Source organism: Gadus morhua, chromosome 16 (genome assembly GCF_902167405.1).
Source record: "Gadus morhua chromosome 16, gadMor3.0, whole genome shotgun sequence".
Lineage (NCBI taxonomy): Eukaryota > Metazoa > Chordata > Actinopteri > Gadiformes > Gadidae > Gadus > Gadus morhua.
Window position 1 is genome coordinate 4025532 of NC_044063.1, and position 13242 is coordinate 4038773.

The 13242-nt window shown below is 41.4% G+C and overlaps 2 protein-coding genes and 1 long non-coding RNA gene across 11 annotated transcripts in view; all 3 read right to left on the minus strand.

Moving 5' to 3' along the window:
- LOC115560660 (sialoadhesin) overlaps positions 1–13242 on the minus strand; it is a 265788-nt gene that overhangs the window by 236685 nt on the left and 15861 nt on the right. For 8 of the 9 annotated variants that reach the window (XM_030380082.1, XM_030380091.1, XM_030380083.1 and 5 more), the window contains exons 3-4: positions 5566–5928; positions 5124–5360 (exon numbers count right to left, since the gene is read on the minus strand). In XM_030380082.1, the coding sequence (XP_030235942.1) occupies positions 5124–5360; positions 5566–5928 (600 nt within the window). Of the gene's footprint in view, positions 1–5123; positions 5361–5565; positions 5929–6518; positions 6599–6758; positions 7045–13242 lie in introns of those variants that run through there. The other variant, XM_030380084.1, reaches the window with a different exon arrangement.
- LOC115560666 (carcinoembryonic antigen-related cell adhesion molecule 5) overlaps positions 1–13242 on the minus strand; it is a 141274-nt gene that overhangs the window by 57155 nt on the left and 70877 nt on the right. The gene's annotated exons all lie outside the window — the stretch shown is intronic.
- LOC115560729 (uncharacterized) lies at positions 7390–9025 on the minus strand. Its single transcript, XR_003979823.1, has 2 exons — positions 8827–9025; positions 7390–8521 (listed from the first exon to the last, which is right to left on the minus strand). It is a non-coding gene; the product is annotated as an uncharacterized LOC115560729 (long non-coding RNA).

Sequence of the window (13242 nt, forward strand, 5' to 3'; positions counted from 1 at the left end):
GCAATAAAATACACATTTATTGCTAGAAATGTTATTAAAACCCATTTAATGCTGAATCTATATTAAAAACAATGCATTTTTTGGGCTGTTTAGTTGATGGTGGTATCTGACACCAGTTTACTGTGAATGAAAAGAAGAAGTGAAAACGAAAAAGAGAAGTTAAGAAACTCAGTAAATTGTACATGTTTATAAATGGCTTTGCCTCCACAAGCTGTCCCTTGGGAGGATGAAGTCTCAAGCCACAAAGTTTATCTTTGAGAACTATCAGGAGTGCTTACTCAGGGACAGCCTTGGGTCTTTTAAGGTTGATGGCAGAGTAGAGGACCTGCTCTGTATGATCAGACTTTACCAGAGCACCAGCAAACCCACGAGGCACTTCCTGGTTCTTAGAGCGAGAGAAGTGGATGCTGGGATAGTGATGGTCATCCTGCTCTTCTATTGATTCTCTCCGTGCTGCAGAAGCCGAGCGATTGGTCAGAGCTGGGACGTTGTCATACACAGGACACGGAGGAGACTGACGGGGAGAGAGGACAGAGTAGTTTAGAAAACACTTTACTCTCAAATGGCTGTTCAGAAGCTCATGTTTTCATGGTTCATTTCGGGCCCGTTGGGGGTGACTAGTGCTTCCACAGTGAAGGCCGCTGTAGGTTTCACTTTAGGACTCTTCTGCGTGAACATATTCCTCTTTCTAATCATTGATAGGTTTCAGTTGCAGTTGAGTTTGTAGGAAGTTGAAAAATTGACATCTTTATTTGCTTGGATTAAACATTACTACTTGTATCACCCAGTCTTCTCATTCGGCTCAATGGCAGAAGTCTCTCAGTTTGTCCCCTTGATCTCAGCCTAGATCCCACCCTATATCTACCTCTTGATCTCACAATAAAGGAACCTGGAAAAGTTGGCCTCAATGGTCCAACTTGTCTGGGATTTCGGTACTCGTAAAGTTATTTTTGCTATGATTGATTTAACCATGGATATCAGCAATGGGCTAGCCCACAATTGATTTTGCCACATAACGTCAGCCACAGCTGTATGGGTAGTCAACTTATTCAATGATAAATTAGAAATGTAACAATAAGTTAACAAATGTTGATGCTATTTAATTAGAATAAAATTACATCGCGTGAATAGACATGACTAAACATAACGTGAATAGAACTTTAATAAATAACCTTGTCCAGGCATGAACACGTTTCTATCTAAGAGTCACGTTAGTATTATAAAAAAGCATTCATGTGATTTTATTTGGTTCCCCTTGCGTGATGGTTCCCCTTTAAAGCAAATCTCTTGGGCATTGTATCTGCATATTGTCATAAAAGTCAAGTAGCGAAAGGGCTAGGAGTTACAGAAACGGCTGAAGCAACAACTGCAAGTACATGAGATTTTGGGGCTCGGGGTATTTCCACTACCCAGCAACGGATAGTGGAAGGAGTAAAGGAGTCATAGTAACAAATAGCTTCCTGTCTCTCACCTCCTGCCTGGTATCTGGCCTTCCTCCCTGGTCAGGTGCCTTCCTAGAAGCCCTCTTTCTTCTGGTGAAGAGAATGGAGAGATAAGAAGTTTATATCAAATTATTGTTGAGAGAGAGAGAGAGAATATCTCACCTCATCCAGAGGAATATGATGAGGAGTATGGATGCCAGTAAAACAGCTACAGTTCCTGCTGCCACAGTTGTAGGCCCTGATGATGATGACGATGGTGTGGCTGAAACACAGCGATTTAACACTTGATTCATGTGAAGGATTAAATACTGTCCATGTATATATTACAGCCTAAATGTGACAGATCTCCAATTGATAAAAATGGATACTCTTACTCTAGAGTAAACTGGAGATACATATAACTAGGGTGCTCGTACAGCACCAAAGTTAATAAAAGTAGCAACACATAATTTAAGCCAATCACAAATTGAATAGAGCCGTTGCATGAGTCTGTGTCTTACCATCGATGGTGCTGGTACTCAGCACAATGTGCTATTTTAAAGAAACAATTACCTGTCACATTAAGGAACATCAAAGTTGAAATCTGAAGTCCAACTGCATTACGAGCTTCACAGTAATAATTTCCTCCAAGCTCAGTTGTGATGTTACTGATGGTGTAGTTCTCTCCTAATTCCTCCACTGAGCCTCCATGTTCCCTGAACCAGGTGTAGTCAGCTGCTGGGTTGGCATCACTGCTGCAGCTCAGAGTCACTGAACCTCCCTCCTTTATTACACCAGGGGGTCTCACGCTCACTGAGGGGGTCTTTGGAGCGTCTGTCATAAGCATAATGACATATATTTACATCCTAAAGATAAGAAACCGTGCACATAACTGCAATGTCAGTGGGAACAGAATGCTGTTTTGAATAATAAAATGTCACTGTGATTCCTAGTTTACCAGGCATATAGAAATACATGAATAGCAGCTTAACATTATTGCAAGAAGGTATATAGCAAATATTTTGACATATTAGACGGTACAAATTTGTATTATTATTATTTAACTTCCACTTTTTATTATTATCGTTTTCCACTCACACAGTACATCTATGAAAACCGAGTTGGAGCCCAGATATCCATATTGGTTCTCTGCTTGGCAGTGGTACGTTCCCCTGTCTTTAGAGCTGACTGGGTCCAAGGTATAAGGTTGACTTGGTTCCCAGAGCAGAGGTTGGTTGTCCTTGAACCAGGTGTAGTCAGCTGCTGGGTTGGCATCACTGCTGCAGCTCAGAGTCACTGAACCGCCTTCCTTTATTCCACCAGGGGGTCTCACGCTCACTGAGGGGGTCTTTGGAGCGTCTGTCATAAACACAATGATATGTTAACATCCTAAAGATAAGAAACCATGTACATAACTACAATGTCAGTGGGATAAAGAATTATTTTTCAAATAATAAAATACGACTGTGGGTCCTATCTTGCGTCCGGCGCAATTTACTTAATCACTGGCGCATGTGTCGTCGCTAGTTTGCAGCTGGCGCAGAGCATTCTTTTCCCTCCAGCGCCACGCGTCGGTAAATCAGGGAATGATCTTGTGCCCCAAGGGGCGGTTCGGCGAAAGGAGGGGGCGCAAACGTTCCCTGGTGCTATTTTGCAGTTTCAGAAACCACTTGCGCCACAAACCAGGACATACCTGGTTTAAAGTCAGTGGCGCGTTGTTTAGATGCTATTTTAAGGGCGCATGTATAATGTTGCTTGTGCACCTCGCGCATACATTTTGATTCTCTCATCTACCTAGCCACCCATTCTTGGTAAATTATTTGGGAAAGAACAGCTGATACAGCGGTAATAAGTTGTACTTTTAAATCAATGCAACTGCAAACACCGTACAGCAAACACATATTTTCTTGACACAGACATCGTGTAAATGCCCATAACTATTAGGATTGATAAGTATTTGATCGTGAGAAAACATTGTTTTACCGCGAGTGAGTGTTAAAAAGAATGAATGAATGCGGGCGTGTGTGTATGTGTAAAAGAATTAATGAATGCGGGCGCGCGTGTGTGCGTCCATCTGTTTAAACACACGCAAACTAAACACGTAACGCATAATACGGTCCATGGCAATGTATATTAACGGGGGGACGCATGCATGTTAGGAACACAAGTCGATAACGATGATGCATACAATACTGATAAGAAACGATGTTTATAATGTATTTCGTATATCATTGAATGGACCCACAGTTACCGCAGGTCATATATATTTGTTTCTTTGATTTGAACTGATTTCCTATCTAGTTTCACTTCCTCTATTTGTGTATTTGTTTGTGTGGTTGAAAGTCCAAATTCCTTGTTAATAAATTATTTTACTTTACCCAAAATGTATGTTGCCTCCCCTTTCCCAAGCGAGGGACATAGCAATTATTATTTAAAATTTTATTTTTAGTATCATTGTTTTCTTCACACACTGGATATCTATGAAATACCGAGTTGGAGCCCAGATATCCATATTGGTTCTCTGCTTGGCAGCGGTACGTTCCCCTGTCTTTAGAGCTGACTGGGTCCAAGGTATAAGGTCGCCTTGGTTCCCAGAGCAGAGGTTGGTTGTCCTTGAACCAGGTGTAGTCAGCTGCTGGGTTGGCATCACTGCTGCAGCTCAGAGTCACTGAACCTCCCTCCATTATTTCACCAGGGGGACTTGGTCTCACAAATGTGTGTTTAGGCCCATCTTGAGGTACATCAAACATGATGTACATTGATATGAATGATATAAAGAGGACATTTGAGGAGTTAAGGGAATGCAGGATGAATTGAGATGATTCATCTTAATGTTGACATGGTTATACAAACTTTAACATCTGTGTTATGATGTTATCCTGTGTGTTTGTTTACTCACATTTCACATCAATAGAGAATGGGTAGGATATTATTTTCCCTAGGTCATTCTCAGCTTTGCAGAGATATTGTCCAGAGTCTGAAGACTGGATGGGATGAAAGGAAAGCTGTTGTCCTTGGTCAGTGTGTCCGGGGGGATGATCTGTAGGAACCTTGGACCAGGTGTACTTTGCTACTGGGTTGGCCTCGCTGGTGCAGGTCAGATTCACTGAACTGCCCTCCTTTATTACACCAGGGGGAGTCACTCCCACTAAGGGGGCCTCTGGAGCGTCTGTTGACAGTTATATTTCATTAGTTATTAAACCAATTGTATTAATAACATTAAGTCAAGTATGTACCCAAGCATAAAAAATAAAGCATGAGGAAGTTAGGCTAGTGTCATGAACATTTTCCAAGCCTTCTATTAAATCCAGGTTATCTTTGAAGAACAGCTTGCCGGTTGTCATTGCACGTGGATCATTATGGACTGGCTGCGATCATAATGTCAACAAATAATACAAATACTTAAGAAGCAGTCCATACCCACTGGACAGCTCTCTTCTGTATCATCTTCCAAAATTAGAATGGAAGGAAATCGAACTTTTTCAAACCTAGTCCTTATCTTGCTTTACATACGAATGGAATCAAAAACAAGTAGTGTGTGTTTCTGTTCCTCTCAAATCTTAGTACCAGTAGTACCAGTAGCCTACCCTGTACTACTGGTAGGCCTGAGGCTGAGGACTGCTTCAACATGGACGAAAGATGTTCATTCATACTAAAACTAAAACTACCATTATGTTTGTCAGTGCACTGTGGAGTTCTTACACACTGATGGAGAGGGGAGATGTTTGAAACCTGTAGCAGCACATGAAACCCTGTATTCAGAGTTAATGTCGAACCGGTAGGTGGATCCTTGACGTCGTTGTTGAATTTCATTCCTGTACCAGTTACTGTACATACTGTGCGTACGATACCCAGTTAAATGACACATTCTGTGGCATTCCAGCTCTAACCAGTTCTGACTGGTAGGCTTAGGAAGAATGATCACTTCCATCCGGTAATCTGGTTCAGGGAAGAAATTACACAAAAATGAATAATAAAAAAAAGAATACTGATTAAATTAAAAATAAATAAAAAGGCACACATACACAGACGTACACACTCACACACGCACACAGACACACACACACACACACACACACACACACACACACACACACAAACACTCACACACAGTTGGATGGATTAATTAGGAATCAATGTTTACCTGTCACAGATAACTTCACTCCAGGGAGATCACTTAATGCCCCTCCTTCGTTTGTTGTAATCCTAAACTTGTATTCAGCAGAGTCACTCTGTGTCAGGTCTTTGATTCTCAGTGTACACGTTCCAGTACAGCTGTAATACCCACACCTGTGCTTTCCATAGCTGTATTCAACACGACCTGTATAGTCTGTATCCTCTCTCAGATCAACTGGCTCATTGTGTTTGTTAGTAAACCACAGTATTTTATCCACTGTAGTTGTGTAAGGGTATTTGTAATTGCAGCGGATTTCAACTGTCGATCCTCTCAAAACGCAGATATTACTAGATGAGTAGGTAAATGCCCAGTCATCATTACCCTGTAATGCTGTAAAAAGATAAACACATCCCCTTGACAATGATGGTTCAGCTGATGAAATGCATGATCACAAGGTACATATGAGATGGAGGCTTGGTGCAGCTGCAACTGGAGATACATGCTGAACACTGAGCTGTCAGAGAAACGTCCAAGAACAACATGGTCACCAACAATATGCAGCTAGTGAAAAGCTAGTGATACACCTAGTGATGAATACAGTGAGGCAGCTATTGATAAACCAGCTACAGCATGGATACATCATCCTACATCTCATCAAGGGATTGAGTGCACAAACACACACAATACAAGGCAGGTGACCAATCTTGGCTTCTAACGATAAGTTCACGGACTCAACTTAAGCCTGTTGCACTTTAAATAGGGACTAGTAATAGTTAACCCATCAATGTTGTACTGAATTCTGAGTTGCCTGGTAATCAGGAAATGGTCAAGAAGCCTGTTTAAAATCTCAAACGCAACGCTACAATATTCAGTAAAACAGAACATATTTGTTATTTAAAACAGGTCTCTTCATTCGGGTTGCTTGTCATGTTACCCTTTCAAACAGATCAACTTAATGTTCGCAACGTAAATGTACAAACCTGGTACTGACAGAAGGAAAGCTACAAAGCCTGTTGCAGCTGTTCTAAGATTCATAGTTTGTTTCTCTCAGGGCGTTGTTCTACAGATATAAACAAAAATTTATTAATTTTAAAAATAAAATAAGAGTCCTATGTCTATTGTTTGTATTCATTTTAAAACATTAATTGGTTATTGTGCTTGATATAGGAATGTTACTTTCTTAAGTAAAACAGTATAATTCAAGTAAAAAATATTCTTACTGTAGAGGAGGTAGCTGGTGTGACGGATAAAGTCTGTGGAAACGTCTTTGCCTGCAGTTTTAGATAATAACTCGAACAAATGTGTTCAAGCTCTTCCTTCCACTTTACACAGCTAATATGAACTGCATGAATACCATGCACTACTGGGCCTCAGAGACAAATGCAAAGTAGAAAGAGGATATTCACCCAGACCACGTTAAACAGGCAGTGCAGTTTATCAGCTACCCTGAAAATAACTTGGGGTCACCGACAGTTGACCAGCGGGAAGCATCTATAGCATTTTGATGTATAATATGGTCACACTATATGGGATATAGATGTAGAATATAGATATAGAATAAAGATATAAACTAGATATAGGATAACGTTTGACGTAGAATAAAGATACAGAATGTATAGAATATAGATATAAAATATAGAGGTAAAATTAACAATATAGGGGTTGAATATCGTATATTTTGATTATATATGGTTGTTAAATATACATAAAGCTGAGATAATATAGATATATATTATAGAAATAGAATATATACAGTTTGAATAGCCTACTACAAAAAATGCGTCAATGTGATTATCTACTGCCACATAGTGGTGAAAGTTGTGATCTGCATTACTTTACAAACATTTGGAATGTATTCATCATCAACACGTTTATTTTTTAAACGTACTAAAATACATGAACCCTCGACGGAGAACTTGAACAGGATACTGAGTATTTCTGTGCCCTTAAAAAAGGCTGCCGGAGTCCAAAATACACATTCTTCCTTATATATTTATTCAACAAGATTCAGATTCATACACATAAACGATTGCTATATTGAGCAAAATAGAGAGGTTGAAATCCATCAGAGCTGTACAATTTCAAAATTAGAAAAAACAGACTAATCTGTGGAAAGCGTTGGCCATGTTGGTCAGTTGGGAGGGTAAACCTTCTAGAATCATTGGGGCTTTGTGGACACAATGGATATTTATTCTTAAGGCTACGTAAATGGTTTGCCGAACTACTTCAAAATAGAAATAGATGCATTGAGTTGCCATGGTTTTTTCGAAGCCTCTAAAAGAGGTTTACCTACCCAACTACCCAGTATGGCCACTAGGTGAATAAGGTCTCTTTACAGCTGTTAAAAGAGTGTCATTGTATGAAGCAACTAGGTTGTGTGCCGTGCTGAAGGATACATTTAAACTACACCTCTACATAAAGAATACAAACCATTCTCTTCTTTATTCTATAAACATTGTGAAGGCACTCGGTAAGTTCTGCCATCAAAGTACAAACTAAATCAATTTCTACCTTATCGGGACTTTTATTGTGAAGCTGTGATTCATCTGGCCACACCTGTCTGGGATTGACCCAACCCCCTTCCCAAGCATCAATATCTCCAGTCGCAGTCAAAAGTACACAACAGACACCTAAAAGTTTATTTTAGTTCGCACAGACAACTTGTGAGGCGTCCCTAGATGGATTTAAACTTTAGTTTTAGACACTGTACTGTTTCCCCTCACTGGCTTTCAACGAAACGCCCTACGCACACCTCTTCTTGTGCTCCTCACAATTGCAGCAGTTGCAAACCAGTTGAAGTCCCTCCCCTTGTCCACGTGTCTACCTCTCCGCCTGGCCACTTGTAAAGGCCAGGCCTAACTCCCTGGCTCCCCCTGGTGGAGGGACATGGTGTAGAACACCAGATGAGACGACGTCGTCCTCTGATCCGTGAGCCCAGAGAGACGCATCAACACAGAGACTTAGGACGGACCTTTGGGAAGAGCTGCAGGAACAGACGGACAGACAGGCGAAATATTCCTGTATGAATTACGGGACCACAGCTATGTTTGTTATTTCCACTTTGTATCTCAGCTAAAACCTTTGTTTTTAATTAACAAAAGGGAGACACGACAGAGAACCTCACCATGTAATTATCTACTTCTCTAGCTAAAAGCACACGTAAGCTAGCATCAACTAGAACCATGTTGTTGGAACGGAGCAAAGCTCACAGTACTCGGCTGGCTTCAAATAGGACTTAATTAATAAAGAATAATTAATAATTAGAGTAATAATAAAATACCCTCATACCCCAAAGTAGTTGTTGGGCACAAAGCCCTCGCGGCCGCAGAGCGAGGCCCACCACCAGTCCACCCCCTGGGCCTTCTGCAGGATGGTCACCATGTCCCCCTCATTGAAGCCCAGCTCGTCAGCGGCCTGCCCCTGGTAGCTCCACAGGGCGTACAGCACGCCGCTGTTGTCGGCTCCCATCGCCTCCCCCACACCTGGAGGGGGGGGTCAGGGGTCAGCTGGTCCCACATCCCACAGCAGTGTATCTGTGTGTGGTTGTGTTCTGTGTGTCCATCTGTGCGTGGATGTTATGTTGTGTGTATCAGTGTGTTAATGTGTTTGGTGCTGTCTGTGTATCTGTGTGTGGTTGATTTTTGCTGTTTTGTGTGTATCTGTGTTATGTTAATGTGTTTGGTGCTGTCTGTGTATCTGTGTTATGTTAATGTGTTTGGTGCTGTCTGTGTATCTGTGTGTGGTTGATGTGTGGTCTTTCATGAGTTAATGACCTTTCATGGTGGAGTGGAGAGACATCTGGGGTATTGTGCATCAGAGATGTCGTTTGTTTATCCAAATGACCTCTGGAATGGTCCTTTTGGTTATTTGTAATCCTATTTATCTATTTCATTATTTATTTGTGTTTTGTGGACGTCATCACGTGACACTTTGTGCGACACACTCACCTTCCACCTGGGATTATTCTGGATGATGTCATCGCTGGGACAGAGGGACGGGGGGGGGGGATAGAGGTATGACGGGGGAGAGGTAAGGGGCAAAAGGAGAGGAGATGAGGAAGGGAGAGGGGGGAGAAGAGGAGGAGAGGAGGAGAGGAAAGGATCGCAGCATGGTGCATCGAGGGAGATGGACAGAATAGGAAGTAGGATGAATGAGAGACGAGGAGTAAAGGTGAGAAAGAGAGAGGGGGGGGGGGTGAGAGGGGGTGATGGAAAGGAAGAGAGTTAGGGACACTTCCTTCATGGCATCATCTTTTACATAAAACACTACCATGCAAAATGAAGACGGTGTGTGAGAACACAAAACACACACACAAATACATTCACGTGTCTGCTCTGTGTTTAAAAACGTCCCTACACAGCCTTCGTTTCCCTCGGGTGCCCTGCTCGCCACAGTAGGAAGGTGACATCATCATCCTCCTCATTCTCATGTCCCTCAGCTCCACGATGACATCACAGCTCTCAGGCGGCGCATTATCGTCTACGCCGGCGGCTCCACAGCGCGTTGGTCCCTGACACCTTTTTCAGGGCTTAAAATCCATCTTCAGTACTTCATGGTACATTAATAATAACACATTATTTAGTGTGTGTGTGGGGGGGGCCTACGAGTTGTTTGTACATTTCAAATGAAGTTTTTAAAGGCGACACATTATACCACCAGGTGTGAGTGTGATTAGCTGTTACAAGCCGTTTTTAGAATTGGCCTATTCTGACATCACAAGTGGGCGTGTCAACCTAGATCTATGACGGATAGATGAGCTGTATTTTTTTTGAAATACAGAAACAGGAAGTGACCGATGGGAAGAGAGGACAGAAGAGTACGTTTACAAAAACTTTTAACTTCCTGTTTTTCTGATTCATTTCGTGATCTTTGGTGGGGATTTGTGGTCCCACTTTGGGCTTTGATTCAAGACTCATTCTTCAAATGTGTTCCTTTTTCTAACCACTTCTAGGTTTCCTACAACAGTCCCGGGCTGGGAGTATCATTCTCAAATAGTTATTTATTTGCTTGGAATACACATCATTACTTCCATCACTCCGTCTGGTCATGTTCCCCTTAATAGCTAATCTCTTAGCAATTATATTTGCGTATGGCAGAAAGTTCTCAGAGTGGCAGGGCTAGATTAACAGGAACAACTAAAGCAACAACTCCAATTTTTACACGTGGTTTTGAGGTGTGGGCTCGGGGCATTTGTGTGCCTTAGTCAAAGATGGCTAAGTAGTATCTGGCCTTCCTCCCTGGGCACATGGTATCTGGAAGCCATCTTTCTTCTGTTGAAGAGAACAGAGAGATAAAGAAGCAACAGGAGAAATTTATGGCCAAAGAGAGAGAGAGAGAGAGAGAGAGAGAGAGAGAGAGAGAGAGAGAGAGAGAGAGAGAGACTGACTTATCACCTTATCCAGAGGAAGATGAGGAGGGGTATGGGGACCAGTAAAACAGCAACTGTATGTACAGCTACAGTGATCTGTGATGATGATGATGATGATGATGATGATGATGATGATGTGTCTGGAAGATACTGAGAGAAGCATTGAACTGCCCTCCACTATTTCCTGATTACAGAGACCTGAGTACACAGATGTGTGTTTAGGTCTAGGTCTTGAGGTGACATCTTGAAGATGTTAAAAGATGTTAAAGATGCTAAAAGATGATATGTTTATATCAGTGATACAGCAGGATAATGCATGAGGAATTTGGGATTTGTGTCTAGGGTTTAGTGGTATCTAGTGGTCTAGTAATATTCAGTTGGTTATTCCCCAACTGAATAACCCCCCTTTTTACTTAGTTACTTAATCTGATTAGTTGTCTGAGTTATTAGAACAATATGTGGCTGTGCCCATGTTTGGAAATCAAGCCAAACCAGGAACGAAACAAGAGAACAGGAGATCAGGAATGGTATCAACACATTTTAATGCCGAAACCATCGTAATATTGCATGTGTTGCAACGATTTATGATGACTATATGCTCTGTAAGGTGACCTTGGGTGTCTTGAAAGGCGCCTCTAAATTAAATGTATTATTATTATTATTATTATTATTATTATTATTATTATTATTATTATTATTATTATAGTTATTTTATGAAACCAGCCTGCATGGTTCCATATGTTTGAAAAAAGTGTTTTGTAAGAACATAAATCATTTAGGTTATTACTTAAACAGAAAATAGCCTGGAAGCATGAAAAACACCATAAGCAGTTTAACTTAAACACTAAACATCATATACAAGCACTGAAAGAAGATTATGACAATAAAAAGCACATTTCTCGCGAGACATGTTTTCATTTAGGGGAGGCATACATAGCAGTTCAGGTTGTCACTGTCTTGCACACACCAATCCTACTCACTCCTATCAGATTTTGGTGGTGGTGGTGGTGGCGGCCAGAATGCTATAACCTGGTAACCCAAAATGGACAATGAATCATACAATAGCATGTAGATATAAAACCCGTAGAGTTAAACGCGTATCCTATGTTTTTTAAACTCGGGTTAGGCTTGTGCATTTCAAGATTTGACCAGGATCCATTCATAGCACTACAATGTTACAAACTACATTACTTATCATCTGAATTAAGTATGCTTTACCACTCTGAGGTCGGGTAAGTGTCCCTGAAAAGAAGATGGAGACATTTTCAAAATCGGTTACCCTGGAAAGCAGATTTAACAAAGATTTTGAAGTTAAAAGTTGAATATCTAAGATAGTATCAGAAGGGGCTTACCCAGGGACAGCATTAGGTCTTGGAGAGTTTACCAGAGAGTACAGGACGTGATCTATCTGATTTGATCGGAAGGGGGGATCCAACAGGACGTTGAGGCACTTTCGGTTATCTTAGTGAGAGATGTGGGTGGATAGTGAAGGTCATCCTGCTCTTCCTTTGCTTCCCTCTGTGTTGTCTGAGCAGAGTGAATAATCAGAGCTGAGGTGTTTTCAAACACAGAAACAGTAAAGAACAGATGGGAAGAGAGGAAAGAAGAGTACGTTTACAAAAGCTTTTAACTTCCTGTTTTTCTGATTCATTTTGTGATCTGGTGGGGATTTGTGGTCCCACCATGCAGGCTGCTGTAGGCTTTGATTCAAGACTCATTCTTCAAATGTGTTCCTTTTCTAACCACTTCAAGGTTTCCTCAAACTGTCCCGGGCTGGGAGTATCATTCTCAAATAGTTATTTATTTGCTTGGATTACACATCCTTACCTCCATCACTCCGTCTGGTCATTCTGCTCCCTGGTAGAAGACCCTTAGTTTGTCCTCTTGATCGTGCTGAAGATCTCAACCTAGATCTCACTCTCAACCTCAATAATAACTTTAATGGGAACTTTCAACAGAAACAGAATTAATTTGCGGAACCCTCTCACAAGAAGCCTGAAGCACTTTTAACTTACAATATAACATAGCTCTGCCTGCTGGTTCCCCTTAATAGCTAATCTCTTAGCAATTATATATGCGTATGGCAGAAAGTTCTCAGAGTGGCAGGGCTAGATTAACAGGAACAACTAAAGCAACAACTAGAATTTTTACAGCTGGTTTTGGGGCGTGGGCTCGGGGCATTTGTGTTAGTCAAGGATGGCTAAGTAAGAAATGGCTTCCTGTCTCCCATCTCCACCACAGTATCTGGCCTTCCTCCCTGGGCACATGGTTTCTGGAAGCCATCTTTCTTCTGGTGAAGAGAACAGAGAGATAAAGAAGCAACAGGAGAAATGTAT